At 46.7% G+C, this 27,438-nt stretch overlaps 1 protein-coding gene across 6 annotated transcripts; it reads right to left on the bottom strand.

Annotated features, from left to right (window-relative positions):
• LOC112239168 (cingulin) lies at window positions 1–26,829 on the bottom strand. Of its 6 annotated transcripts, XM_042307182.1 has the most exons (22): window positions 26,607–26,808; window positions 26,106–26,188; window positions 25,728–25,815; window positions 19,834–20,813; window positions 19,635–19,720; window positions 19,468–19,537; window positions 12,505–12,600; window positions 11,800–11,921; window positions 11,449–11,560; window positions 11,146–11,379; window positions 10,401–10,549; window positions 9,441–9,561; window positions 9,151–9,363; window positions 8,814–9,035; window positions 8,470–8,718; window positions 8,138–8,308; window positions 7,099–7,350; window positions 6,769–6,852; window positions 6,567–6,685; window positions 6,189–6,297; window positions 5,930–6,093; window positions 1–201 (listed from the first exon to the last, which is right to left on the bottom strand). In XM_042307182.1, the coding sequence occupies exons 4-22, from the start codon at window positions 20,218–20,220 to the stop codon at window positions 63–65; spliced, it is 3,099 nt and encodes a 1,032-aa protein (XP_042163116.1). In that variant the 5' UTR covers window positions 20,221–20,813; window positions 25,728–25,815; window positions 26,106–26,188; window positions 26,607–26,808; the 3' UTR covers window positions 1–62. The 6 variants fall into 6 exon arrangements, with proteins under 6 accessions (XP_042163116.1, XP_042163117.1, XP_042163114.1 ...); XM_042307183.1 differs by lacking the exons at window positions 25,728–25,815; window positions 26,106–26,188 and adding an exon at window positions 21,175–21,278; XM_042307180.1 differs by lacking the exon at window positions 25,728–25,815.
• Window positions 26,830–27,438: the final 609 nt, after the last annotated feature.

Consider the following 27,438-nt stretch of genomic DNA (forward strand, 5'->3'; position numbering starts at 1 on the left):
CCCCCCTCCCTCCCTCTAGAAAGAGCTGGTATGAATGTTGCCACTACCCCTCCCTCCCCCCTCTAGCAGGAGCTGGTGTGAAGGTTGCTCCCAGTGAGGATGGACGTGATGCTGGAGGGGTCGTACAGGCCTTCATCATCTTCGTCAGAGCTCAGAGCCGACGAGTCCAGGGCCTGACGCTGCGCCTGCTGCACCTTCCTCCTGAAACACACCACCATCAGCTTCAGAAATGTTATCTTCATCATCTACTGTTCACTACAACAGAGGCAAATATCTGTGGGAGTAGACAGTTGACTTCTACAGTAGACAGTGTGGTTCCCTGTAGTATCTGTCAGGGAGAGAGCCCTCTGCTGGTCAGATATGGGAACTGACTGGTGTGACATACAGTGGGTCTGTAATTTTTGAAGTGTACCTTTTATCATAGGTACACTTCAACTGTGAGAGACGGAATCGAAAACAAAAATCCAGAAAATCACATTGTATGATTTTTATGTAATTAATTAGCATTTTATTGCATGACATAAGTATTTGATCACTTACCTACCAGTAAGAATTCCGGCTCTCACAGACCTGTTAGTTTTTCTTTAAGAAGCCCCCTGTTCTCCACTCATTACCTGTATTAACTGCACCTGTTTGAACTTTTTTACCTGTATAAAAGACACCTGTCCACACACGCAAACAGACTCCAACCTCTCCACAATGGCCAAGACCAGTGAGCTGTGTAAGGACATCAGGGATAAAATTGTAGACTTGCACAAGGCTGGGATGGGCTACAGGACAATAGGCAAGCAGCTTGGTGAGAAGACAACAACTGTTGGCGCAATTATTAGAAAATGGAAGAAGTTCAATGGTCAATGGTCAATCACCCTTGGTCTGGGGCTCCATGCAAGAGCTCACCTTGTGGGGTATCAATGATCATGAGGAAGGTGAGGGATCAGCCCAGAACTACACAGCAGGACCTGGTCAATGACCTGAAGAGAGCTGGGACCACAGTCTCAAAGAAAACCATTAGTAACACACTACGCCGTCATGGATTAAAATCCTGCAGCGCATGCAAGGTCCCCCTACTCAAGCCAGCCACATGTCCAGGCCCGTCTGAAGTTTACCAATGACCATCTGGATGATCCAGAGGAGGAATGGGAGAAGGTCATGGGGTCTGATGAGACAAAAAGAGCTTTTTGGTCTAAACTCCACTCGCCGTGTTTGGAGGAAGAAGAAGGATGAGTACAACCCCAAGAACACCATCCCAACCGTGAAGCATGGAGGTGGAAACATCATTCTTTGGCGATGCTTTTCCGCAAAGGGGACAGGACGACTGCACCGTATTGAGGGGAGGATGGATGGGGCCATGTATCGCAAGATCTTGGCCAACAACCTCCTTCCCTCAGTAAGAGCATTGAAGATGGGTCGTGGCTCGGTCATCCAGCATGACAACGACCCAAAACACACAGCCAGGGCAACTAAGGAGTGGCTCCGTAAGAAGCATCTCAAGGTCCTGGAGTGGCCTAGCCAGTCTCCAGACTTGAACCCAAAATAAAATCTTTGGAGGGAGCTGAAAGTCCGTATTGCCCAGCGACAGCCCCGAAACCTGAATGTTCTGGAGAAGGTCTGTATGGAGGAGTGGGCCAAAATCCCTGCTGCAGTGTGTGCAAACCTGGTCAAGAACTACAGGAAACGTATGATCTCTGTAATTGCAAACAAAGGTTTCTGTACCAAATATTAAGTTCTGCTTTTCTGATGTATCAAATACTTATGCCATGCAATAAAATGCAAATGAAATACTTAAATATCATACAATGTGATTTTCTGGATTTTTGTTTTAGATTCCGTCTCTCACAGTTGAAGTGTACCTATGATAAAAATTACAGACCTCTACATGCTTTGTAAGTAGGAAAACCTGTAAAATCGTCAGTGTTTCAAATACTTGTTCTCTCCACTGTACAGGGATGACTGCTCTGTCTGCTAGATCTGTCTCTGCCTCCCCATTCACAGCTGACCTGCACATACGTACGTGTGTGTGTGTGTGTTCCCACAGTACTGTTGAGTGGGGTTTAATGAGACACCTTTACACAGCTGGGTGAGTGTGACTGTTGAAGAAGTGTGTTTGTGTGTGTTTGAATCCGACTGCTTTATTCTGTAATGATGTGTGTCTGATAGCAGCATCTCTGTTGAGGGATCAGAGAGGAGCTCAGTGATCCATAGAATGATACACAACACACACACACCGCACGCTAGTTTGGCTGTGGGGAGTGAACAGGCTGCCAGTAAATGTCAGCTCACTGAACTCATTACCAATGACAAGAGGAACAGAAAGAGGAGTAGAGGAGAACAGAAAGAGGTCTGGAGGGAGTGGAAGAGAACAGAAAGAGGTCTGGAGGGAGTGGAAGAGAACAGAAGAACAGAAAGGTCTGGAGGGAGTGGAAGAGAACAGAAGAACAAAAAGAGGTCTGGAGGGAGTGGAAGAGAACAGAAAGAGGTCTGGAGGGAGTGGAAGAGAACAGAAAGAGGTCTGGAGGGAGTGGAAGAGAACAGAAAGAGGTCTGGAGGGAGTGGAAGAGAACAGAAAGAGGTCTGGAGGAGAACAGAGGAACAGAAAGAGGTCTGGAGGGAGTGGAAGAGAACAGAAGAACAGAAAGGTCTGGAGGGAGTGGAAGAGAACAGAAAGAGGTCTGGAGGGAGTGGAAGAGAACAGAAAGAGGTCTGGAGGGAGTGGAAGAGAACAGAAAGAGGTCTGGAGGAGAACAGAGGAACAGAAAGAGGTCTGGAGGGAGTGGAAGAGAACAGAAGAACAGAAAGGTCTGGAGGGAGTGGAAGAGAACAAAAGAACAGAAAGGTCTGGAGGGAGTGGAAGAGAACAGAAAGAGGTCTGGAGGGAGTGGAAGAGAACAGAAAGAGGTCTGGAGGGAGTGGAAGAGAACAGAAAGAGGTCTGGAGGGAGTGGAAGAGAACAGAAAGAGGTCTGGAGGGAGTGGAAGAGAACAGAAAGAGGTCTGGAGGGAGTGGAAGAGAACAGAAAGAGGTCTGGAGGGAGTGGAAGAGAACAGAAAGAGGTCTGGAGGGAGTGGAAGAGAACAGAAAGAGGTCTGGAGGGAGTGGAAGAGAACAGAAAGAGGTCTGGAGGGAGTGGAAGAGAACAGAAAGAGGTCTGGAGGGAGTGGAAGAGAACAGAAAGAGGTCTGGAGGGAGTGGAAGAGAACAGAAAGAGGTCTGGAGGGAGTGGAAGAGAACAGAAAGAGGTCTGGAGGGAGTGGAAGAGAACAGAAAGAGGTCTGGAGGAGAACAGAGGAACAGAAAGAGGTCTGGAGGGAGTGGAAGAGAACAGAAGAACAGAAAGGTCTGGAGGGAGTGGAAGAGAACAGAAAGAGGTCTGGAGGGAGTGGAAGAGAACAGAAAGAGGTCTGGAGGGAGTGGAAGAGAACAGAAAGAGGTCTGGAGGGAGTGGAAGAGAACAGAAAGAGGTCTGGAGGGAGTGGAAGAGAACAGAAAGAGGTCTGGAGGGAGTGGAAGAGAACAGAAAGAGGTCTGGAGGGAGTGGAAGAGAACAGAAAGAGGTCTGGAGGGAGTGGAAGAGAACAGAAAGAGGTCTGGAGGGAGTGGAAGAGAACAGAAAGAGGTCTGGAGGAGAACAGAGGAACAGAAAGAGGTCTGGAGGGAGTGGAAGAGAACAGAAGAACAGAAAGGTCTGGAGGGAGTGGAAGAGAACAGAAAGAGGTCTGGAGGGAGTGGAAGAGAACAGAAAGAGGTCTGGAGGGAGTGGAAGAGAACAGAAAGAGGTCTGGAGGGAGTGGAAGAGAACAGAAAGAGGTCTGGAGGGAGTGGAAGAGAACAGAAAGAGGTCTGGAGGAGAACAGAGGAACAGAAAGAGGTCTGGAGGGAGTGGAAGAGAACAGAAGAACAGAAAGGTCTGGAGGGAGTGGAAGAGAACAGAAAGAGGTCTGGAGGGAGTGGAAGAGAACAGAAAGAGGTCTGGAGGGAGTGGAAGAGAACAGAAAGAGGTCTGGAGGGAGTGGAAGAGAACAGAAAGAGGTCTGGAGGAGAACAGAGGAACAGAAAGAGGTCTGGAGGGAGTGGAAGAGAACAGAAGAACAGAAAGGTCTGGAGGGAGTGGAAGAGAACAGAAGAACAGAAAGGTCTGGAGGGAGTGGAAGAGAACAGAAAGAGGTCTGGAGGGAGTGGAAGAGAACAGAAAGAGGTCTGGAGGGAGTGGAAGAGAACAGAAAGAGGTCTGGAGGGAGTGGAAGAGAACAGAAAGAGGTCTGGAGGGAGTGGAAGAGAACAGAAGAACAGAAAGGTCTGGAGGGAGTGGAAGAGAACAGAAGAACAGAAAGGTCTGGAGGGAGTGGAAGAGAACAGAAAGAGGTCTGGAGGGAGTGGAAGAGAACAGAAAGAGGTCTGGAGGGAGTGGAAGAGAACAGAAAGAGGTCTGGAGGGAGTGGAAGAGAACAGAAAGAGGTCTGGAGGGAGTGGAAGAGAACAGAAAGAGGTCTGGAGGGAGTGGAAGAGAACAGAAAGAGGTCTGGAGGGAGTGGAAGAGAACAGAAAGAGGTCTGGAGGGAGTGGAAGAGAACAGAAAGAGGTCTGGAGGGAGTGGAAGAGAACAGAAAGAGGTCTGGAGGAGAACAGAGGAACAGAAAGAGGTCTGGAGGGAGTGGAAGAGAACAGAAGAACAGAAAGGTCTGGAGGGAGTGGAAGAGAACAGAAAGAGGTCTGGAGGGAGTGGAAGAGAACAGAAAGAGGTCTGGAGGGAGTGGAAGAGAACAGAAAGAGGTCTGGAGGGAGTGGAAGAGAACAGAAAGAGGTCTGGAGGAGAACAGAGGAACAGAAAGGTCTGGAGGGAGTGGAAGAGAACAGAAGAACAGAAAGGTCTGGAGGGAGTGGAAGAGAACAGAAAGAGGTCTGGAGGGAGTGGAAGAGAACAGAAAGAGGTCTGGAGGGAGTGGAAGAGAACAGAAAGAGGTCTGGAGGGAGTGGAAGAGAACAGAAAGAGGTCTGGAGGGAGTGGAAGAGAACAGAAGAACAGAAAGGTCTGGAGGGAGTGGAAGAGAACAGAAGAACAGAAAGGTCTGGAGGGAGTGGAAGAGAACAGAAAGAGGTCTGGAGGGAGTGGAAGAGAACAGAAAGAGGTCTGGAGGGAGTGGAAGAGAACAGAAAGAGGTCTGGAGGGAGTGGAAGAGAACAGAAAGAGGTCTGGAGGAGAACAGAGGAACAGAAAGAGGTCTGGAGGGAGTGGAAGAGAACAGAAGAACAGAAAGGTCTGGAGGGAGTGGAAGAGAACAGAAGAACAGAAAGGTCTGGAGGGAGTGGAAGAGAACAGAAAGAGGTCTGGAGGGAGTGGAAGAGAACAGAAAGAGGTCTGGAGGGAGTGGAAGAGAACAGAAAGAGGTCTGGAGGGAGTGGAAGAGAACAGAAAGAGGTCTGGAGGGAGTGGAAGAGAACAGAAGAACAGAAAGGTCTGGAGGGAGTGGAAGAGAACAGAAGAACAGAAAGGTCTGGAGGGAGTGGAAGAGAACAGAAAGAGGTCTGGAGGGAGTGGAAGAGAACAGAAAGAGGTCTGGAGGGAGTGGAAGAGAACAGAAAGAGGTCTGGAGGAGAACAGAGGAACAGAAAGGTCTGGAGGAGAACAGAGGAACAGAAAGGTCTGGAGGAGAACAGAGGAACAGAAAGGTCTGGAGGAGAACAGAGGAACAGAAAGGTCTGGAGGAGAACAGAGGAACAGAAAGGTCTGGAGGAGAACAGAGGAACAGAAAGGTCTGGAGGGAGTGGAGGAGAACAGAAGAACAGAAAGAGGTCTGGAGGGAGTGGAAGAGAACAGAGAGAATTGGGCTGGTTCAGAAGAAGAGCCACATCTAGGAGAAAGGAGATACTTAGTAATCTAACATGTGAAACAGGTAGAGTGTCAGAATTGGAAACACAACCCACACAGACTTACTTGAGCTCAGTCTCCAGCGCGGTGACTCTGCCCTGTAAGGCCTCCTTTAGTTCCATCTGTTCCTCCATCTCTCTCTGGGCCTTCCTCCTCAATCCCTCCATCCTCTCTACCTCGGTCTCCCCCTCATCCACCTGTCTCTTCAGAGCCTTCACACGCAGAGACAGCTACAACACAGAGGAATCAGTCAGGCTGTGTGTGTGTGTGTGTGTGTGTGTGTGTGTGTGTGTGTGTGTGTGTGTGTGCGTGCATGCGCACGTACCTGGTCTCTCTGTTCTGTGTGTTGGTGTCTCTCTTCCTCCAGGGTAAAGTTGAGCTCCTTCAGTTTCTTCTCCAGGCGACGCTGAGACGACAACATGGAGTTCTTCTCCCTAACACACACACACACGTTTAGCACAAACATGAACAAGGTGATTCTGGATACAGATGTGTGACCAGTTCATAATATCATAAGCTTTACTTGTCATCAATAATGTGAATGTCAATTTAAGGTACACTTCTATAACTAACAGTGAACTACCATACCAAACACAAAATCAGCTTTTGTTACAAAATATCATATTCCAGACTATGTGGTGCATTGTGGCGTCTGTATTTCCTGGGGTGTGGTGCATTGTGGGACGTGTAGTGTGCGGTGTACCTATCCTCGCTGTGGAGGCGTTCCTCCAACTCGTGAACTTTACTCTCCAGCTGAGCCACTCCTACAGAGGAGCGAGACTGACCCTCCATATCAGATACTCTGGTCTTCAACTCCTTCAACTGGAGAGAGAAAGAGATTTAAGCATAATCAATCATCACTCAGACCTTAAGATCATTTCAGTGGAGACACAGACTTAACGTACATGTCTTTCTAGGGCATTCTTGTCCAGCTCCAGGTCCTGTCTGGAGGATCTCTCCTGCATCAGCTCTGAACGCAGCTGCTCCATCTGCACACAGACAGACAGAGGAGCGCCAGACAGAGGAGCGCCAGACAGAGGAGCGCCAGACAGAGGAGCGCCAGACAGAGTGAAGGGAGAAAGAGGGTGAGGGGAGAAAGAGGGTGAGGAGAGAGATAACAAATACATTATTTTCCTAGCTTGGTCCTGGTTCTTTCAACTGTTAACCAACAGACTGGTGAAAGCTGCTTGACACACATTTATAGTGTGTGTGTGTGTGTGTGTGTGTGTGTGTACCTGGTCTCTGGTCCTGGTGACTCTGTCAGTGAGTAGCTCCACAGATCCCTTCTCCTCCTCCAGCTCCAGCTCCAGTCGTTTCATCTTGTCCTCCGTGCTGCGGAGCTCCCTGCTCTTGTCTGTGAGGCTGCTCCTGCTGTTCTCCAGTTCAGCCTCTAGGTGGTGCAGGCGGTTGGTGAGCAGCTCCTTGTCCAGTTGAACATTGTCTCGCTCCTCAACCACAGAGAGCAGATCCTTCTTCTGACGTGACGCCTGACGCACGACACACACACACACACACACACACACACACACTCTGGATCAGCGTTAAAGACAAATCACCTTCACCCCTCAAACTCATCTCAGGACCTCAAAGCAGTGGGTGCAATTCATTAGCAGGTAGAAGAAAAAAGCAGCAGGCTCCGGCAGGGTGAGAGTTGACTAGCCCTGACCAATACCATCACCTCCTGAAGACCCTTTCCTCCTCCGTCTCCTCCCTCTTTCCCTCCTCCTCCTCTCACCCCGTCCCTTCCTCTCTCTCACCTCCTGAAGACCCTTTCCTCCTCTGTCTCCTCCCTCTTTCCCTCCTCCTCCTCTCACCCCGTCCCTTCCTCCCTCCATCCAATATCTCTCTCACCTCCTGAAGACCCTTTCCTCCTCCGTCTCCTCCCTCTTTCCCTCCTCCTCCTCTCACCCCGTCCCTTCCTCCTCCATCCAATATCTCTCTCACCTCCTGAAGACCCTTTCCTCCTCCGTCTCCTCCCTCTTTCCCTCCTCCTCTCTCACCCCGTCCATTCCTCCCTCCATCCATCTCTCTCTCACCTCCTGAAGACCCTTTCCTCCTCCTCTCGCTTTCCCTCCTCCCCTCACCCAGTCCCTTCCTCTCTCTCACCTCCTGAAGACCCTTTCCTCCTCCGTCTCCTCCCTCTTTACCTCCTCCTCTCTCACCCCGTCCATTCCTCCCTCCATCCATCTCTTTCTCACCTCCTGAAGACCCTTTCCTCCTCCGTCTCCTCTCTTTTCCTCCTCCTCTCTCACCCTGTCCCTTCCTCTCTCTCACCTCCTCTTCCAGTCTCTTGAGGGAGGTCTGGCTCCTCTCCAGTTCTACCAGTGTGTCATTGCCCTGCCTCTGGGCCTCCTGTGTCTCACTGCGAGATCTCTCTCTCTGTTCCTCCAGCTGGGCCCTGAGAACATGCACCTCCTCACCAGACGACTGGGACAGAGACTCAAACTACATGGACAGAGAAAGAGGCAGAGTGAGAGTGAGAGTAGGGAGAGAGCGAGGAGTAAGTAGAGAGATTTTTATTTGCACAGTGTACATTTGTAAACACAGCACTTCAATGCAGTACACAGAGCATCAGAAAAACCCATGTAGACACACACACTCCTCACCTCCTTATTGAGTTTGTCCAGGGACCGCTCCTGCTGTCTCCTCTGTTCCTCCAGCTGTGTGTTGGTCTGTGTGAGCTGGTCCCTCTCCTTCTCCATGTCCTCCAGACGCAGACTGAGCTGCCGGTGGTCCTGGCCCAGCCGAGAGGCTCCTCTCCTGGCCTCGTCAAGCTCCTGCCTCAACCCCCTCAACTCCGCCTGGAGGGACAGCTCTGCCTCCGAACTCTCTGATGCACTGGAAGCCAGCTGAGACTGGGGACACACACACAAATACATACTGTGAAACAACACACCCACTAACAAAGAGCTGTGAGAAAGAGGTAGTGTAATGTGTGTGTATGTCTCACCTCCAGGCGTGAGAGTTTCTCTCGGAGGCGTGTGTTAGCTGCCTCGTGCTCCTGCTGTGAGTCTCTGAGAGCGTTTAGTTCTGTCTGGGTTCTGGCCAGCCGCTCTGTGTTTGACTGCAGCTCCTGCTCAGTGCTGGAGAGTTTCTCTCCCAGTCGGTCTCTCTCCCCACGAGCATCAGTCAACTCTGACTGCAGGCCAGACACGACCGACGGGTCAGGGAGCTATGGAGAGAAACAAAAGAGGTGAGTGGTTGAGAGAAGGATGGAGATTATGAATAAAAGGGAGGAAAAGTGGCCATCTTTCCCAGTCACATAGCTGGTACTACACAACACACACCTGTTTGGTTCTCTCCTGGGCCTTGGCCAGATCCTCTTTGGCTCGATTTGATTGGCCCCTCAGCCTGTCCATCTCATACTTGAGCTCCGCCTCCTGCTCCTGGTTGGCCTTCTTCAGGGAGATTACCTCCATGACCTTTTTATCGAGCTCCGCCCTTTTCTTCTCTGCCTCTGATTGGGCCTGCTGCAGATCGGCACGCAAACTCTGCAGCTCCTGACATGACAATGGAGAACAGTGTCAGTGTGTACCTTGTTGAGAGTGTGTGTGTCAGAATCAGTGTGTGTGTGTACCTGGTTGAGTGTGTGTGTATGACTGGGGTCTGGTATCTGCTGTTTCATGGTGTTGACCCTCTCCTGTACTTCATTCAGTTCTTCCTCAAGCTCCTCTTTCTCCAGACGAGCCTGCAGCATCCTGCAACACAAACACACACCATTTTAACCAATTAAAGATCCATTTCAAAATCTAGAAATCAAGTCACAGATGAGCACTGATCAGACATCATTTAGTTTGATCAACAAAGCTACAGTTCAATCTCCAATGCTGATATCAGTCCCTCAAAGTTGATCAAACGTTTTGTTGTTAAAATGAGGTCATTCTACAGTGTCACAATTTCTTCAGTCAGTCAGTCAAATAGAGAAACACAGAAGCTGGTTTAACTGGAATGTCAGCTACACGGCCATAAACCCCAGCTATTAACCGCAGCTATTAAAACCCTCTAGAAAGGATTCTAAAATATGGAATTGTTCCACAGCTACTAACATGCATGCAGCCCATGCAAAAAAACATCTCTCTAGCTTAAACAGACATTTTGCTGGGATTTTTTCAATATCTTAATTACATTTCCGCGGGGTCGCAGAAATTATAGGCTAAGGGTTAGCACGGCTGGCTACTGGCACGGCTGGCTACTGGCATGGCTATAACCTATATACAGCAAATATATAGGCTCCCTCACGGTGGCTCAGGGGTGATGGGTGTGTCTCTAGTCAATAAGACACGAGAGGAGGAGACGGTACAGAATGGGAGAACAGAAATGGGACATGTGGATGGTTACATAGATGTATACATGGATGGTTGAAAAACAGGAAGAGATGTGTAAGACTTGGTAAGTGAAGTGTGTGTGTGTGTGTATACAGTACCAGTCAATTTTTTACTTAAGTAAATTAAATAACTTATTTTTCTTAACTGCATTGTTGGTTAAAAGTAAGCATTTCACAGTAAGGTTGTATTCTCTGTAGGGTGCGTGTACTCACTCCTGTTTGGTGGTCCGTAGTTCATCTCTTGTATTGTGGAACTGCGTCATCCAGTGGCCACTCTCGTCCCTGCAGTCTTCCAGCTGCTGCTGTAGAGTACGCACCGACGCATTCACACGCAACCGCTCTGACTCGATACCCGCCTGAGACTGGGGAGAGAGAAGGAGGGGGAGAGAGAAGAGAGGGGGAGAGTGGACATGAGAGAGTGTAGGGAGAGAGAGGTAGGGGGAGAGAATAGAGAGAGTGGATATGAGAGAGTGTGGAGAGAGAGGTAGGGGGGATATGAGAGAGTGTAGGGAGAGAGAGGGAGGGTGGATATGAGAGTGTAGGGAGAGAGGTAGGGGGGAGAGAAGAGAGAGGGAGGATGGATATGAGAGAGTGTGGGGAGAGAAGAGAGAGGGAGGATGGATATGAGAGAGAGAGTGGGGAGAGGGAGGATGATATGAGAGAGAGAGTGGGGAGAGAGAGGGAGTAAGACGTGTCATTAAGAATGTGAGATCAGCTGATGTACTGCTTGTGGCTTTGTCTGTGCAGTCAAACGTAATGGTGTAATCACTTGTTGTTCCTGCTATAATGCACCGGTGTGAAGCAAGTCCAGTGGGTCTCAATCACTTCACACTCTGCTGCTCCCTCAGTGCACGCGTGTGGGTGGGAAAGAGCTCTCAAGTAAGAATTTGACTACCGTTTTCCACCGGTTGTATCCTGTGGCCATGGTGAATAAACGCTGAAACGTGTGTGTGTGTACCTGTGAGACCTGCTCCACTGTACTCCTCAGTCTCTCCATGTCAGTGCTGTACTGTTCTCGAAGTGTCTCCATGTCTTTGTCGTGCGTGGCCACCTCGTCCTTCAGAGCTCCCTTCAGGGCCGTCAGCTCCCTCTCTCTCTGTCTCAGAGAATCCTCCAGCTTCTGCTTCAACATGGACACCTCCAACAGAGACGCTTGACACGTCACCAGGTCCTGTAGACACACAATACACTCCTACAGGACAGTTACAAAGAGTGCACAACAAAGATCTTGTGTCTCAAGACCACCCAAATGTTGTGTTACCGTCTTGTTGCCGTTCTCTGTCCTCAGCTCCTCCTGTAGCTCGCCCAGTCGGTCCTCCATCTCTCTGACTCTGGACTCAGCACTCTCTCTCTCCATACGCAACTGACTCAGCCTGACAGAGACCGTGATTTAATCATTTAACCTTTATTTCTACAGGTCATTCTCATTGAGATAAAATCTATTTTACAAGAGAGATCTGATGCTCTTTATCTCAACACTAACAAAGAACCTTTCAACAAGCCATCATTATAACCAGTTCTGATCCAGCAGCCTGGAGTCACTTTCAACCTGCCTGGTTCCTCTCAAGGTTTCCTTCTACCCAGGTCATTTGTCCTGCTCACTGTTACTCACTCAGAGTGTGTCTGGTGTAGTTCAGTCTTCTTCCTGTCCACAGTCTCCTGGAGCTGCATGTTCTCATCCATACATGAATCCAGCTCTGCCTTTAACACAGGGTCAGAGCTGCCCACAGAGCCCTATGCACACACACAGTCCTGTACTGTAGGCTACATGACCACCACAACATCAGACAACGACAGACAGTGGGGAGGTGACAGAGTGGTAGTATTTAATTACATCATTAGAAATATTTTGGAGAACAGGCATGATTCTCTATTTAAACATGCTGTGTGTCTGTGTGTTCTTCAGAATAGTGTCAGACAGGCTTTAATCCTCACTGTAGAATTCACATACATGATTAAGTGATTATAGGGTGTTAGAGTTAAATACCAGCCCAACTCCCTTAAGCCAACACATAATTACTCATTATCAGATATAATAATGTGTGTGTGTCCACCTCTAACCCAACAGGTTTAAACTGGTTTAAAATCATCGGTGGTCCATTTACAGGGCTTTTAGGGCATTTGGATTAGACTGCCACTAAAAACATCAGCTCCTCTCAGAAAACGCACACACGGTGGGCTCAGCTGGTGTGTCTACTGTTGAAACAGCTCACCGTGAGAGCCTCCTAAGTGCCAAACAAACACCATCGCTCCACTCTTTCCATCACGTCCCAAATGATCACTCCTTCCTCTTTTTCTCCTACTCTCCTCCACTCACCCTCCTCTCCTCCTGTAGAGAGGTCTGTAGCTCCATCATCTTCCTCTCCAGATCCCTCTTTTCTCTCCTCCACTCCTCACCAGAGCTCTCACTGGGCTGAGAGGGGGAGAGTGACTTTAGTGGATACCCCATAGAATGACAGCTAGCACCACCAATGACAAATTGAAATAAGATGAGCAGTACTACGGAGGTGTATAGAGATGTATATTAGAGTACTACAGAGATGTATATTAGAGTACTACAGAGATGTGTAGAGATGTACAGTGGGGAGAACAAGTATTTGACACACTGCCGATTTTGCAGGTTTTCCTACTTACAAAGCATGTAGAGGTCTGTAATTTTTATCATAGGTACACTTCAACTGTGAGAGACGGAATCTTAAAACAAAAATCCAGAAAAATCACATTATGATTTTTAAGTAATTAATTTGCATTTTATTGCATTACATAAGTATTTGATCACCTACCAACCAGTAAGAATTCCATCTCTCACAGACCTGTTAGTTTTTCTTTAAGAAGCCCTCCTGTTCTCCACTCATTACCTGTATTAACTGCACCTGTTTGAACTCGTTACCTGTATAAAAGACACCGGTCCACACACTCAAACAGACTCCAACCTCTCCACAATGGCCAAGACCAGAGAGTTGTGTAAGGACATCTACCCGTACCTGTAAATAAAATTGTAGACCTGCACAAGGCTGGGATGGGATACAGGACAATAGGCAAGCAGCTTGGTGAGAAGGCAACAACTGGCGCAATTATTAGAAAATGGAAGAAGTTCAAGATGACGGTCAATCACCCTCGGTCTGGGGCTCCATGCAAGATCTCACCTCGTGGGGCATCAATGATCATGAGGAAGGTGAGGGATCAGCCCAGAACTACACGGCAGGATCTGGTCATTGACCTGAAGAGAGCTGGGACCACAGTCTCAAAGAAAACCATTAGTAACACACTACGCCGTCATGGATTAAAATCCTGCAGCGCACGCAAGGTCCCCCTGCTCAAGCCAGCCACATGTCCAGGCCTGTCTGAAGTTTGCCAATGACCATCTGGATGATCCAGAGGAGGAATGGGAGAAGGTCATGTGGTCTGATGAGACAAAAATATAGCTTTTTGGTCTAAACTCCACTGGCCGTGTTTGGAAGAAGAAGAAGGATGAGTACAACCCCAAGAACACCATCCCAACCGTGAAGCATGGAGGTGGAAACCTCATTCTTTGGGTATGCTTTTCTGCAAAGGGGACAGGACGACTGCACCGTATTGAGGGGAGGATGGATGGGGCCATGTATCGCGAGATCTTGGCCAACAACCTCCTTCCCTCAGTAAGAGCATTGAAGATGGGTCGTGGCTGGGTCTTCCAGCATGACAATGACCCGAAACACACAGCCAGGGCAACTAAGGAGTGGCTCCGTAAGAAGCATCTCAAGGTCCTGGAGTGGCCTAGCCAGTCTCCAGACCTGAACCCAATAGAAAATCTTTGGAGGGAGCTGAAAGTCCGTATTGCCCAGCGACAGCCCCGAAACCTGAATGATCTGGAGAAGGTCTGTATGGAGGAGTGGGCCAAAATCCCTGCTGCAGTGTGTGCAAACCTGGTCAAGAACTACAGGAAACGTATGATCTCTGTAATTGCAAACAAAGGTTTCTGTACCAAATATTAAGTTCTGCTTTTCTGATGTATCAAATACTTATTGCATGCAATAAAATGCAAATGAAATACTTAAATTTCATACAATGTGATTTTCTGGATTTTTGTTTTAGATTCCATCTCTCACAGTTGAAGTGTACCTATTATAAAAATTGCAGACCTCTACATGCTTTGTAAGCAGGAAAACCTGCAAAATCGGCAGTGTATCAAATACTCCCCACTGTATAGTAGAGTACCGCGGAGGTGTATAGCGATGTATATTAGAGTACCGCGGAGATGTATAGAGATGTACACTGCTCCAAAAAATAAAGGGAACACTAAAATAACACCCTAGATATGAATGAAATATTCTTATTAAATACTTTTTTCTTTACATAGTTGAATGTACTGACAACAAAATCACAAACATTACCAATGGAAATCAAATTTATCAACCCATGGAGGTCTGGATTTGGAGTCACACTCAAAATTAAAGTGGAAAACCACACTACATCAGTATAGGCTGATCCACCTTTGATGTAATGTCCTTAAAACAAGTCCAAATGAGGCTCAGTAGTGTGTGTGGCCTCCACGTGCCTGTATGACCTCCCTACAACGCCTGGGCATGCTCCTGATGCTCCTGATGGTCCCCTGAGGGATCTCCTCCCAGACCTGGACTAAAGCATCCGCCAACTCCTGGACAGTCTGTGGTGCAACGTGGCATTTGTGGATGGAGCGAGACATGATGTCCCAGATGTGCTCAAATGGATTCAGGTCTGGGGAACGGGCGGGCCAGTCCATAGCATCAATGCCTTCCTCTTGCAGGAACTGCTGACACACTCCAGCCACATGAGGTCTAGCATTAGGAGGAACCCAGGGCCAACCGCACGAGCATATGGTCTCACAAGGGGTCTGAGGATCTCATCTCGGTACCTAATGGCAGTCAGGCTACCTCTGGCGAGCACATGGAGGGCTGTGCAGCCCCCCAAAAAATGCCACCCCACACCATGACTGACCCACCACCAAACCGGTCATGCTGGAGGATGTTCGGCAGCAGAACGTTCACCACGGCGTCTCCAGGCTGTCACATGTGCACAGTGTGAACCTACTTTCATCTGTGAAGAGCGCAGGGCGCCAGTGGCGAATTTGCCAATCTTGGTGTTCTCTGGCAAATGCCAAACGTCCTGCACGGTATTTTTACTATTTTCTACATTGTAGAATAATAGTGAAGACATCAAAACTATGACATAACACATATGGAATCATGTAGTAACCAAAAAGGTATTAAACAAATCAAAATATTTTATATTTGAGATTCTTCAAAATTAGCCACCCTTTGCACACTCTTGGCATTCTCTCAACCAGCTCCATGAGGAATGCTTTTCCAACAGTCTTGAAGGAGCACTTGTTGGCTGCTTTTCCTTTAGCCTGCGGTCCAACATCCCAAACCATCTCAATTGGGTTGAGGTCAGGTGATTGTGGAGGCCAGGACATCTGATGCAGCACTCAATCATTCTCCTTCTTGGTAAAATAGCCCTCACACAGCCTGGAGGTGTGTTTTGGGTCATTGTCCTGAATAAATGATACTCCCACTAAGCACAAACCAGATGTGATGGCATATAGATGCAGAACTCTGTTAACCAGCATGGCTAAGTGTGCCTTGAATTATGAATAAATCACCGACAATGTCACCAGCAAAGCACCCCACACCATCACACCTCCTCCATGCTTCACGGTGGGAACCACATATGCGAAGATCGGTTCACCTACTCTGCGTCTCTCTAAGACATGGCGGTTGGAACCAAAAGGACAGATTTCCTAATGCCCATTGCTCGTGTTTCTCGGCCAAGCAAATCTCTTCTTATTGGTGTCCTTTAGTAGTGGTTTCTTTGCAGCAATTCGACCATGAAGGCCTGACTCACGCAGTCTCCTCTGAACAGGTGATGTTGAGATGTGTACGTGCTTGAACTCTGAAGCATTTATTTGGGCTGCAATTTCTGAGGCTGGTAACTCTAATGAACATCCTCTGCAGCAGAGGTAACTCTGGATCTTCTTTTCCTGTGGCGGTCCTCATGAGAGCCAGTTTCTTCATAGCCCTTGATGTTTTTTGCGACTGCACTTGAAGAAACGTTCAAAGTTCTTGAAAATGTCCGTATTGACTGACCTTCATGTCTTAAAGTAATGATGGACTGTCGTTTCTCTTTGCTTATTTGAGCTGTTCTTGCCATAATATGGACATGGTCTTTTACCAAATAGGGCTATCTTCTGTATACCAACCCTACCTTGTCACAGCACAACTGATTGGCTCAAAACGCATTAAGGAAAGAAATTCCACAACTTAAATTTTAACAAGGCACACCTGTTAATTGAAATGCATTCCAGGTGACTACTTAATGAAGCTGGTTGAGAGAATGCCAAGAGTATGCAAAGCTGGCAAAGGGTGGCTACTTTGAAGAATCTCAAATATATTTTGATGTTTAACACTTTTTTGGTTACTACATGATTCCATGTGTTATTTCATAGTTTTGATGTCTTCACTATTATTCTACAATGTATAAAATAGTAAAAATAAAGAACAACCTTGGAATGAGTAGGTGTGCCCAACATTTTGACTGGTACTGTATATTAGAATAATACTGAGGTGTATAGAGATGTGTTAAAGTACTACCGAGGTGTATAGAGATGTGTATTAGAATACTACCAAGGTGTATAGAGATGTGTATTAGAATACTACCAAGGTGTATAGAGATGTGTATTAAAGTACTACTGAGGTGTATGGAGATGTACAGAGAGCTCCAAAGGTATTGGGACAGTAACATTGTTTTATTTTTTGCTCTGTACTTTGGATTTGAAATTATACAATGACTCCGAGGTTAAAGTGCAGACTGTCAGCTTTGATTGGAGGGTATATTCATCCATATCAGGTGAACCGTTTCAAAATTACAGCACTTTTTGTAGATAGCCCATTTTAGAGGACCAGAAGTATTGGGACAAATTCACTTGTGTATTAAAAAGTAGTAAAACGTTTAGTATTTGGTCCCATATTCCTAGAAAACAATGATTACATCAAGCTTGTGACCGCAAACTTGTTGGATGCATTTGTTGTTTGTTTTGGTAGCATTTTATATTTTTTTGCCAAATAGAAATGAATGGTGAATAATGTATTGTGTCATTTTGGAGTTACTTTTATTGTAAATAAGAATATAATGTTTCTAAACACTTCTACATTAATAATGTCTATACTACCATGATTATGGATAATCCTGAATGAATCGTGAATAATGATGAGTGAGAAAGTTAGAGGCATAAATATCTTAGCCCGCAAAAAATTCTAACCTCCCTTGTTATTGTAATGGTAAGAGGTTAGCAGGGGGGTATGATATGTGCGTCTAACTTTCTCACTCATCATTATGGGGCGGCAGGTAGCCTAGTGGTTAGAGTGTTGGACCTGTAACCGAAAGGTTGCAAGATCGAATCTCCGAGCTGACAAGGTAAAAATCTGTCGTTCTGCCGCTGAACAAGGCACTGTTCCTTGGCCGTCATTGAAAATAAGAATTTGTTCTTAATTGACTTGCCTAGTTAAATAAAAAGGTCAAATAAAAAAACATTAAATATTAATTCAGGACTATGCATCCACATGAATGTAGAAGAGTTTAGAAACATTATATTCTATCTGAACATCCAAATTGTGACACTGTCCCAATACCTTTGGAGCTCACTGTAGATAATAGTACCTTGAGGTGTATATTAGAGTACTACTAAAGTGCATTCGGAAAGTATTCAGACCCCTCGACTTTCCCACATTTTGTTACGTTACAGCGTCATCCTGACATGAATTAAATTGTTGTTTTCCATCAATCTACACACAATACCCCATAATGACAAAGCAAAAACCGGTTTAGACATTTTTGCAAATGTATTAAAAATAAACTGAAATATCACATTGACATAAGTATTCAGACCCTTTCTTTACGCAGTACTTTGTTGAAGCACCTTTGGCAGCGATTACAGCCTCTTCTTCTTGGGTATGTCCCCGAAGGAGGCTTTTTACCTTTTGGTTGGCTGTCATGGTAATCTGTTCTTAACTGATTTGCCTAGTTAAATAAAAGGTTAAATAAATAATAAAATAAAATCTAAAAGCTAGGTACACCTGTATTTGGAGAGTTTCTCCCATTCTTCTTTGCAGATCCTCTCAAGCTGTCAGGTTGGATGTGGAGTGTCGCTGCATAACTATTTTCAGGTTTCTCCAGAGATGTTCGATCGGGTTCAAGTCCAGGCTCTGGCTGGGCCACTCAAGGACATTCAGAGATTTGTCCCGAAGCCACTCCTGCGTTGTCTTGGCTGTGTGCTTAGGGTTGTTGTCCTGTTGGAAGGTGAACCTTTGCCCCAGTCTGAGTTCATGAGAGCTCTGGAGCAGGTTTTCATCAAAACTTTCTGTACTTTGCTCCGTCCATCTTTCCCTCAATCCGGACTAGTCTCCCAGTCACTGCCGCTGAAAAACATCCCCACAGAATGATGCTGCCACCACCATGCTTCACCGTAGGGATGGTGTCAGGTTTCCTCCAGACGTGATGCTTGGCATTCAGGCCAAACAGGTTCATCTTGCTTTCATCAGACCAGAGAATCTTGTTTCTCATGGTCTGAGAGTCTTTATGTGCCTTTTGGCAAACTCCAAGCGTCTGGTCACTCTACCATAAAGGCCTGATTGGTGGAGTGCTACAGAGTTGGTTGTCCTTCTGGAAAGTTCTCTAATCTCCACAGAGGAACTCTAGAGCTCAGTCAGTGACCATCTGGTTCTTGGTCACTTCCCTGACCAAGGCCCTTCTCCCCCCGATTGCTTAGGTTAGCTGGGCGGCCAGCTCTAGGAAGAGTCTTGGTGGTTCCAAACTTCTTCCATTTAAGAATGATGGAGGCCACTGTGCTCTTGGGGACCTTCAATGCTGCAGACATTTTTTTTGTACCCTTCCCCAGATCTGTGCCTCGACACAATCCTATCTTGGAGCTCTACGAACAATTCCTTTGACCTCATGGCTTGGTTTTTGCTCTGACATGCACTGCCAACTGTGAGACCTTCTATAGACAGGTGTGTGCCTTTCCAAATCATATCCAATCAATTGTATTAACCACAGGGAGACTCCAATCAAAGGGAAAGTGGCTGTATACTTATGTAAAAACAAAAATTCTAACAACCTGTTTTTCTTTGTCATTATGGGGTATTGTGTGTAGATTGCTGAGGATTTTTTTTTATTTAATCCATTTTAGAATAAGGCTGTAACAACAGAAATGTGGAAAAAGTCAAGGGGTCTGAATACTTTCCGAAGGCACTGTATATTAAAGTACCTTGAGTCCCTTGATCTTCTGGAAGATCACCCTGACTTTGTGTCTGATGACTGAGTCACTCTCACTGGTCCTGAGGGGTGAACAACAGGTCAAACACACATGGTCAGAAGGATGTTGATAACTGGCCTAAATTAATGTTGAATGACGCCGTAAGATAAATGCTCTACCCTTCTCTGAGTACACTGTAGATGGTCTGCATGACCTGCTCCTCCTCACTGGTGACCTCTGAACTCTGAAGCAGGTCAGGGGTCACCTTTAGACAGAGCTCAGTGTTAGTATGTTTTTAAACTTTACTGGAGGTATTGACAATGTACTAGCTAAGTATACTAGTTAGTAACCGCTCTCTCCTCCCGTCCAGTCTCTTACCAGCGGGTCCGTCCGATTGGCTGACGGCGTCTCCACAGCGACAAACCTCCCCGGCGGAGCCCACTGACTGGCTGGGTGGGGTGTTGCCTTGCTGACGGAGCCTTGGCCCCGCCCCAGGCTGCTGTGAGGGGAGGAGTAGGGGTTGGGGGTGAGAGAGGGTGAAGGGGAGGAGTAGGGGTTGGGGGCGAGGGAAGAGGAGATGGTGTTTCTAGGGTCCTCTGCTACAGGAGAGCGCCCCCTCTGTTGTTCTCTGGTACTGCTGCTGCCGTCAAACCTGCTGATCAGTCTGTTGACGGGGGTCTGGGGGTGGGGCTGTGTTGGGTAAGGAAGGCTCTGAGGGTGGGGGTGTGTTGGGTAAGGAAGGCTCTGGGGGTGGGGGTGTGCCATGGTCAGCTGCTCTGTTTGGGAAGGATGGAGGTCAGGGGCATACTGACTCCCCCTCCCCTCCCCAGTGACCCATTGAGCCCAGACTGATATGACCCACACATTATATTCCTCCCCTTACCCCCTCCCTCACCCCTATTTCCATTCTCTCTTCCGCGACCCCAATCCCTCCATCCAGGTTCCCATAGCTACCAGACCTCCCATCTCCTGGTGGTCTCCCAAATCCTCCTCCCCCCTCACTCTCCAGTAATGAACCATGTGACTGTGCCCTGCGTAACGCCCATCCCGGCCCTCCTCCCCCCTCTCCCTCTCCCCCTCCTTCCTCACGGTCTCTTCTGCGGGGCAGACTGCCGTAACCCGGGGGGTAGTGGGTACGGAGCTGCACCCCATACGAATCTCCCTTTGGGCCCCCGTCCTTCATAACCACATAGGGTTGTCCAGCGATGCCCTGGACCCTGACAGCCACCCCGTACTTAGAGGTGGAGGGGGGCTTGGATCTCAGCTGGGTCGAGGGGAGCCCCCCTCCTGAGTCGTTGATGAAGCGGATCTGAACCCCGTAGTCCACGGGGCTCTTCCGACCTGACGGAGTACTCATACTTGGGAGGGAGAGAGCGAGAGGGGACGGGGCGGAGGAGGAGAGACAGGGAAAGGGGAGAGAAAGTGGAGAGGGGGAAAGACAATATTAATACAGCTATTCCAAGTGTTATACTTTCAAGAAGTGAATGTGACAGCAGCAATATATTGTTTTCTTTACCGGGAAAGTACGTCAACTGAATATCTGACTGGTATGAATGTCATGCAGACACACAGAAAGAGGGTGGACTGTGTGTGTTTCTATTGGGTTTGCAAGTTACAAAGGTGTGTGTGAGAGAATGAGTCTCAGTGGAGTTGCTTTAGAATGGACTTTGTTCATAGTGACCTTCATTATTCATTAACCTGGAAACACACACACCCTACCTCCCACTCTCTGGCTCCCATTCCGTGTACTCTCTTGCTCTCTCTCTTGAGTTCCACTTGGTTTAGTTTTTCCTCTTCCCTGCCTAGGCCAGGCCAGGCCAGCCCTGCCCAACCAGCACAGCAAAGGTGAGACTCCTTCCTCAATCTAGGATCTTTATGTGTAATCACACATGATCTACAGCCAGTCCTTGTGAAGGATCCTCCCTCTGTTTCCCTCAGTAAGTCTCATTAACATGGTCAGCAGTCATCACTAGGTCATGACTAGGTCATTACACCGCATGCCTCATTGACATGGTCAGCTGTCATGACTAGGTCATTACGCCGCATGCCTCATTGACATGGTCAGCTGTCATGACTAGGTCATTACGCCGCATGCCTCATTGACATGGTCAGCTGTCATGACTAGGTCATTACGCCGCATGCCTCATTGACATGGTCAGCTGTCATGACTAGGTCATTACGCCGCATGCCTCATTGACATGGTCAGCTGTCATGACTAGGTCATTACGCCGCATGCCTCATTGACATGGTCAGCTGTCATGACTAGGTCATTACGCCGCATGCCTCATTGACATGGTCAGCTGTCATGACTAGGTCATTACGCCGCATGCCTCATTGACATGGTCAGCTGTCATGACTAGGTCATTACGCCGCATGCCTCATTGACATGGTCAGCTGTCATGACTAGGTCATTACGCCGCATGCCTCATTGACATGGTCAGCTGTCATGACTAGGTCATTACGCCGCATGCCTCATTGACATGGTCAGCTGTCATGACTAGGTCATTACGCCGCATGCCTCATTGACATGGTCAGCTGTCATGACTAGGTCATTACGCCGCATGCCTCATTGACATGGTCAGCTGTCATGACTAGGTCATTACGCCGCATGCCTCATTGACATGGTCAGCTGTCATGACTAGGTCATTACGCCGCATGCCTCATTGACATGGTCAGCTGTCATGACTAGGTCATTACACCGCATGCCTCATTGACATGGTCAGCTGTCATGACTAGGTCATTACACCGCATGCCTCATTGACATGGTCAGCTGTCATGACTAGGTCATTACACCGCATGCCTCATTGACATGGTGAGCTGTCATGACTAGGTCATTACACCGCATGCCTCATTGACATGGTGAGCTGTCATGACTAGGTCATGCATATTTAGTTAATATTGCCTGTTAACATTAATTTTTTTAACTAAAGAAATTGTGTCACTTCTCTTGCGTTCTGTGCAACAGAGTCAGGGTATATGCAGCAGTTTGGCCGCATGGCTCGTTGAGAACTGTGTGAAGACCATTTCTTCCTAACAAAGACAGCCAACTTCGCCAAACGGGGGATGATTTAACAAAAGCACATTTGCGGAAAAGCACAATCGTTGCACGAATGTACGTAACCATAAACATCAATGCCTTTCTTAAAATCAATACACAAGTTTATATTTTTTTAAACCTGCATATTTAGTTAAAAGAAATTCATGTTAGCAGGCAATATTAACTAGGGAAATTGTGTTTTACATAATTATGACATAACATTTAAGGTTGTGCAATGTAACAGCAATATTTAGACTTATGGATGCCACCCGTTAGATAAAATATGGAACGGTTCCGTATTTCACTAAAAGAATAAACTTTTGTTTTTGATATTATAGTTTCCGGATTTTACAATATTAATGACCTACGGGCTCGTATTTCTGCGTGTTATTATATTATAATTAAGTCTATGATTTGATATAGCAGTCTGACTGACCGGTGGTAGGCAGCAGCAGGCTTGTAAACATTCATTCAAACAGCACTTTCCTGCGTTTGCCAGCAGCTCTTCGCTGTGCTTCAAGCATTGCGCTGTTTCTGACTTCAAGCCTATCAACTCCCGAGATTAGGCTGGCAATACTAAAGTACCTATTAGAACATCCAATAGTCAAAGGTATATGAAATACAAATGGTATAGAGAGAAATAGTTCTATAATAACTACAACCTAAACGTTTTACCTGGGAATGTTGAAGACTCATGTTAAAAGGAACCACCAGCTTTCATATGTTCTGAGCAAGGAACTTAAACGTTAGCTTTTTTACATGGCACATATTGCACTTTTACTTTCTTCTCCAACACTTTGTTTTTGCCAAATTGAACCTACTAAATGGATTTTATTGATGTATTATATTAAGTTAAAATAAAAGTGTAGTTTTTGTTCATTCAGTATTGTTGTAATTGTCATTATTACAAATATATATATCTGCCGATTAATCGGAATCGGCTTTTCTTTAGTCCTCCAATAAATCGGTATCGCGTTGAAAAATCATAATCGGTCGACTTCTAGTCCTAACTCATTTTTACAGATGCATTATAAGCTCAAAACATTTTGCAACAAAAATTAGAATAACCATGCCCATTTGCATGACAATTAATCATAACCCAAAATGCCATTATCATTACAACTCCAGTGTGTGTGTACAGTTCAGCTCATCACTTAGCACATCCCTCGCCCTAAGACAGACATCCAAAGCATGCCATTGAAAAAGCCCCCGTTACTGTACATTAGTGCAGACGACCGTAACACGTGCACAAAGTCACACACACGCACAGTCACACACGCAGTCACACACACCTAATGGCCAAGTGGCAAGTAGTGGTGAAGATGTCCCAAAGACAGCTACAAGTCTGGTCTTTCAGACAGAGGACCACAGAAAGCCAGCAACAAGTCTGGTCTTTCAGACAGAGGACCACAGAAAGCCTAGGATATCTATTTCAGATATAGGTCAACAGATACAAAGGACATTCAACACCAACCCTTCTTTTTGCATGCAGAGGCTAATCATCCATAATCAGTTGTAGAGGCTGAGTTTAAGGCAGTGTTTCTCAACCCCTGGTCCTTGGGAGTATGTTGCTGACCTCCTGACATTGATTTACTCCATTCTACAGTTTAATCTACGCACTTGGCTATTCTAAGGAGGGAGGGGCATTGCTTGCCTGTCCCTGGTACTGAAACATATTGGGAAACACTGCTTGCTTGTGCGCCTGCGTGTGTGAGACAGAGGCTCAGTCTCAGCAGGGAGAACTGACAGTGAATAGGACCAAACATAACAGGAACACAGGAGTGGACCCCAGCCACTTCCCCCTCTCTCTCTCACTCTCTCATTCCACCTTCCTTTCTATCTATCTGTCTGTGTCAATGTGTCCAGCCACTTCCAACAGGCCAGTTCAGCTGCTAAGTAGTGAAAGGGTACAGTTGAGAGGAGAGGGCCAGGGGAGACAGTCAGGGGAAAGAGGGTGAGCCCATCCTATTGTCCAAACGATGTGGAGCAGAAAATGAGGGCAGAAACGCTGGGAGCGCAACACTCTTCTCCCCCTGGCCCTCTCCAGCTCTCCCTCAGTCTGTCTGTCTGCCTCACATCACTGTTCTGCAACTGACCCTCCCCCCCATCTCTTTAACCTGTCCATCTCTCGAACCTGTCTCTAACCTCTCGCTATCCCTCCCTTCTTCCCTCCCTCCCCTAACCTCTCTATCGCTCCCTCCCTCCCATAACCTCTCTATCCCTCCCATTCTAACCTCTGTATCCCTACCGCCATCTCTAAACTCTCTATCCTTCCCTCCCACCTCTCTCTATCCCTCAATCTATCTTCCTAACCTCTATCCCTCCCTCCCTCATCCATCTTCCTAACCTCTCTATCACTCCCTCCATCCATCCATCTCTCCAGCCTTCCCTCCATCCCCCTAACCTCTCTCTATCCTGCCATCTCTCTCTCTAACCCTCCCCTGGGTTCCAAATCTCTGTTTCTCTCTCTGGAGAAAAGTACATGATGAGGCAGCTGACCAGACCTGCAACAGAGATTGACTGTGGGTACTTGTCTCAGGTTAAGACCAACAGGCTTCTGTGCTTCAGTGAAAGCACCTGAAAGAGGATGGCCTTACATGTGTGTGACTGTTTCCTTCTGTGGAGACACAAATAGATTACATATCATGACTGATGTTGGGCCCTGTAAAATCTGGTTTCTTTTTGCCTGATTTCTCTGTTTTGTTTTTCTAGGTTTCCGTTTTTCGCAGTTTATTCAGGTTCACTCAAAATCACACTTTAATAGAAAAACAAAACATTGGAATTCAACAATATTTGAACATTTTAGTGTCTAGATTCTGTGTTCCATCCACAACACGGATTTTATAGGGCCCTACTGATGACTGTCAGTCATGAGTGGCTGAAATACCAAAGACTTTCCACATTAATGCTGCTGTCATTAGAAAATGTAAATAACACACCAACTTGGGTCCCCAAGACAGTCCTTCAGTTAAGACCGTTTCCTTGGTGATTGGCAATTCATCCCTTCTGTCTCTTCATTACATTCTTGACTTAGACCAAACCCTTTTCCACTCCTCTCACACTCAAACAACCAGCTATTTCTTCCTCTCTGAGTCTAATGGCACCCATTGGCATAACAAAGACATCAGTGTTGCCAAATAGAACACAAACACCAAATAGAAGCACCTAAAACACCCCTCCACTCACCCACATTCCACACTGTGTTGCTCAGTAAACATCCCCCTTACACACCTACCTGCACACTTCAGGGTCTCCTCTAAGAGCATCCAATTTGTAAACAGTCTCATCACTCTCTCTGTCAGTCTCTCTCTCTCACTCTGTGCCTGTGGCAACAGTAAAACATGTCCCTCAGGCTGAGCATTCTCCCATCTGTCATCAATACACTGCTGTGTTAAATTCTACATACTAACAGACAAAATAATGCATAGACATCAATGTCAAGTTTAAATTCATAACATCATCTTATCAAGCCATCTAACACTTGCGATCTTGCATCAGATATGAGACAACACCCTGGCCAGTGGGTACTTTCTGTAGGTCACATGTCCATGTGTAATCACTGAACGTTGGCTAATAAAATGACAGAGAATGGTAAATAGCTTAGATAACTTACGTTGGGTCTCTTTTGAACAGAGTTCGCTGGCTACATTGAATTCCTCAGTGTATGCGTCATAGTATCATCTAGCGTTAGCGAAACTTGGGAGAAGAGAGGCAGTGAGCACAGTTGTTGAAGATGAGCTCCGAGAAAGCGTCAAATAACTGACATTGACAGATGGGTACACGTGGTTTAAAATGAGAATACCACTACGGGAGAGATCTAGACGAGGCAATGCAAAGATACACCTGCTCCGTGGCCTTTGAATTCTGAGTGACGTTACCCAGCACCGTTTCGCCACCATTAAAAGTTAACTTCGGGTAAGACACCAACAAGAGAGCAAGTTATTAAAGACGGAGCGGACAAATGTATTAGCTAGCTATGTGTCTGTATTGCGCAAGCCAACCAGCTAGAGCTAGCAAGCTAACCCCAAGCTACTGTCATAACTAGCTAGTTAATTTAGCTGTCTGGGTTAGTTCGTTAGCTAGCTTGCTAACTAAACAACATCCAGAAACATACCTGCTATTTGGTCAAAGTAGTACAATTCATCAATTTATTTTCGACTTTCGAGTCATCTTCTGTTGTTTTACTTGGTGCAGATACAGATACTGTTTAAATCTGACAGAAAATACTTCTGAAAGAGCAGAGCATATTCATAATTAGAGACAGACAGATAAATTCGTTAAATGCAGCTCCAACCTGTTACCTTTGTGACCGAAGCCAGACGAGCCGCCTAGCCCCGCTAGAGGGAGTACAGGTATTGGTTGAGCACTTAGCAGTAGGCGGTGCTCTAGACAGCGCCCGCTTTGAATATTGGTGAGTCTGTCTGTCAATCTGTGATAAATTGACTCAGGGGAGAGGTCTTTCAGTGGTCTACATAAATAGAAATAAAAAATTTGTGAATGAAAATGCCTAGTGCTGTGTTTGTCATAATACATGTTTTAACTGCTAAGAAAGAGGTAAGCTATTGCAGAAACAAACGAAACGCATCACAATTTGTGGCATTAATTAGTTTGCGCTCCTCAAATTCCACCCATCCCAAAGGATAACCGTTCCACTTGACCTACCAGATCCCCTGCAGAGGGCGCCTTTAGCACACATTATGACCGATTATTGGCAATTAGGACAGAGGCCTAGTGGACAGTTTATTCTACTAATTTGAATCAAACACTGAAATGGCCATTCGACTCTTTTCCCTATAGAAAATTCTCAACACAAATTAAATATTTTCTTATTTTGAAAAAATATTTGTTCTCACTCATTGTGGTGCCAAAACCTGTGAATTCAAGCAGTGTTCATATTTTTGGATGACATTTTTAATGGTAGCCTATTGTGTTGCACACAACAATTT

The sequence above is a fragment of the Oncorhynchus tshawytscha genome, linkage group LG03 (genome assembly GCF_018296145.1).
Source record: "Oncorhynchus tshawytscha isolate Ot180627B linkage group LG03, Otsh_v2.0, whole genome shotgun sequence".
NCBI classification, from domain to species: Eukaryota; Metazoa; Chordata; class Actinopteri; order Salmoniformes; family Salmonidae; genus Oncorhynchus; species Oncorhynchus tshawytscha.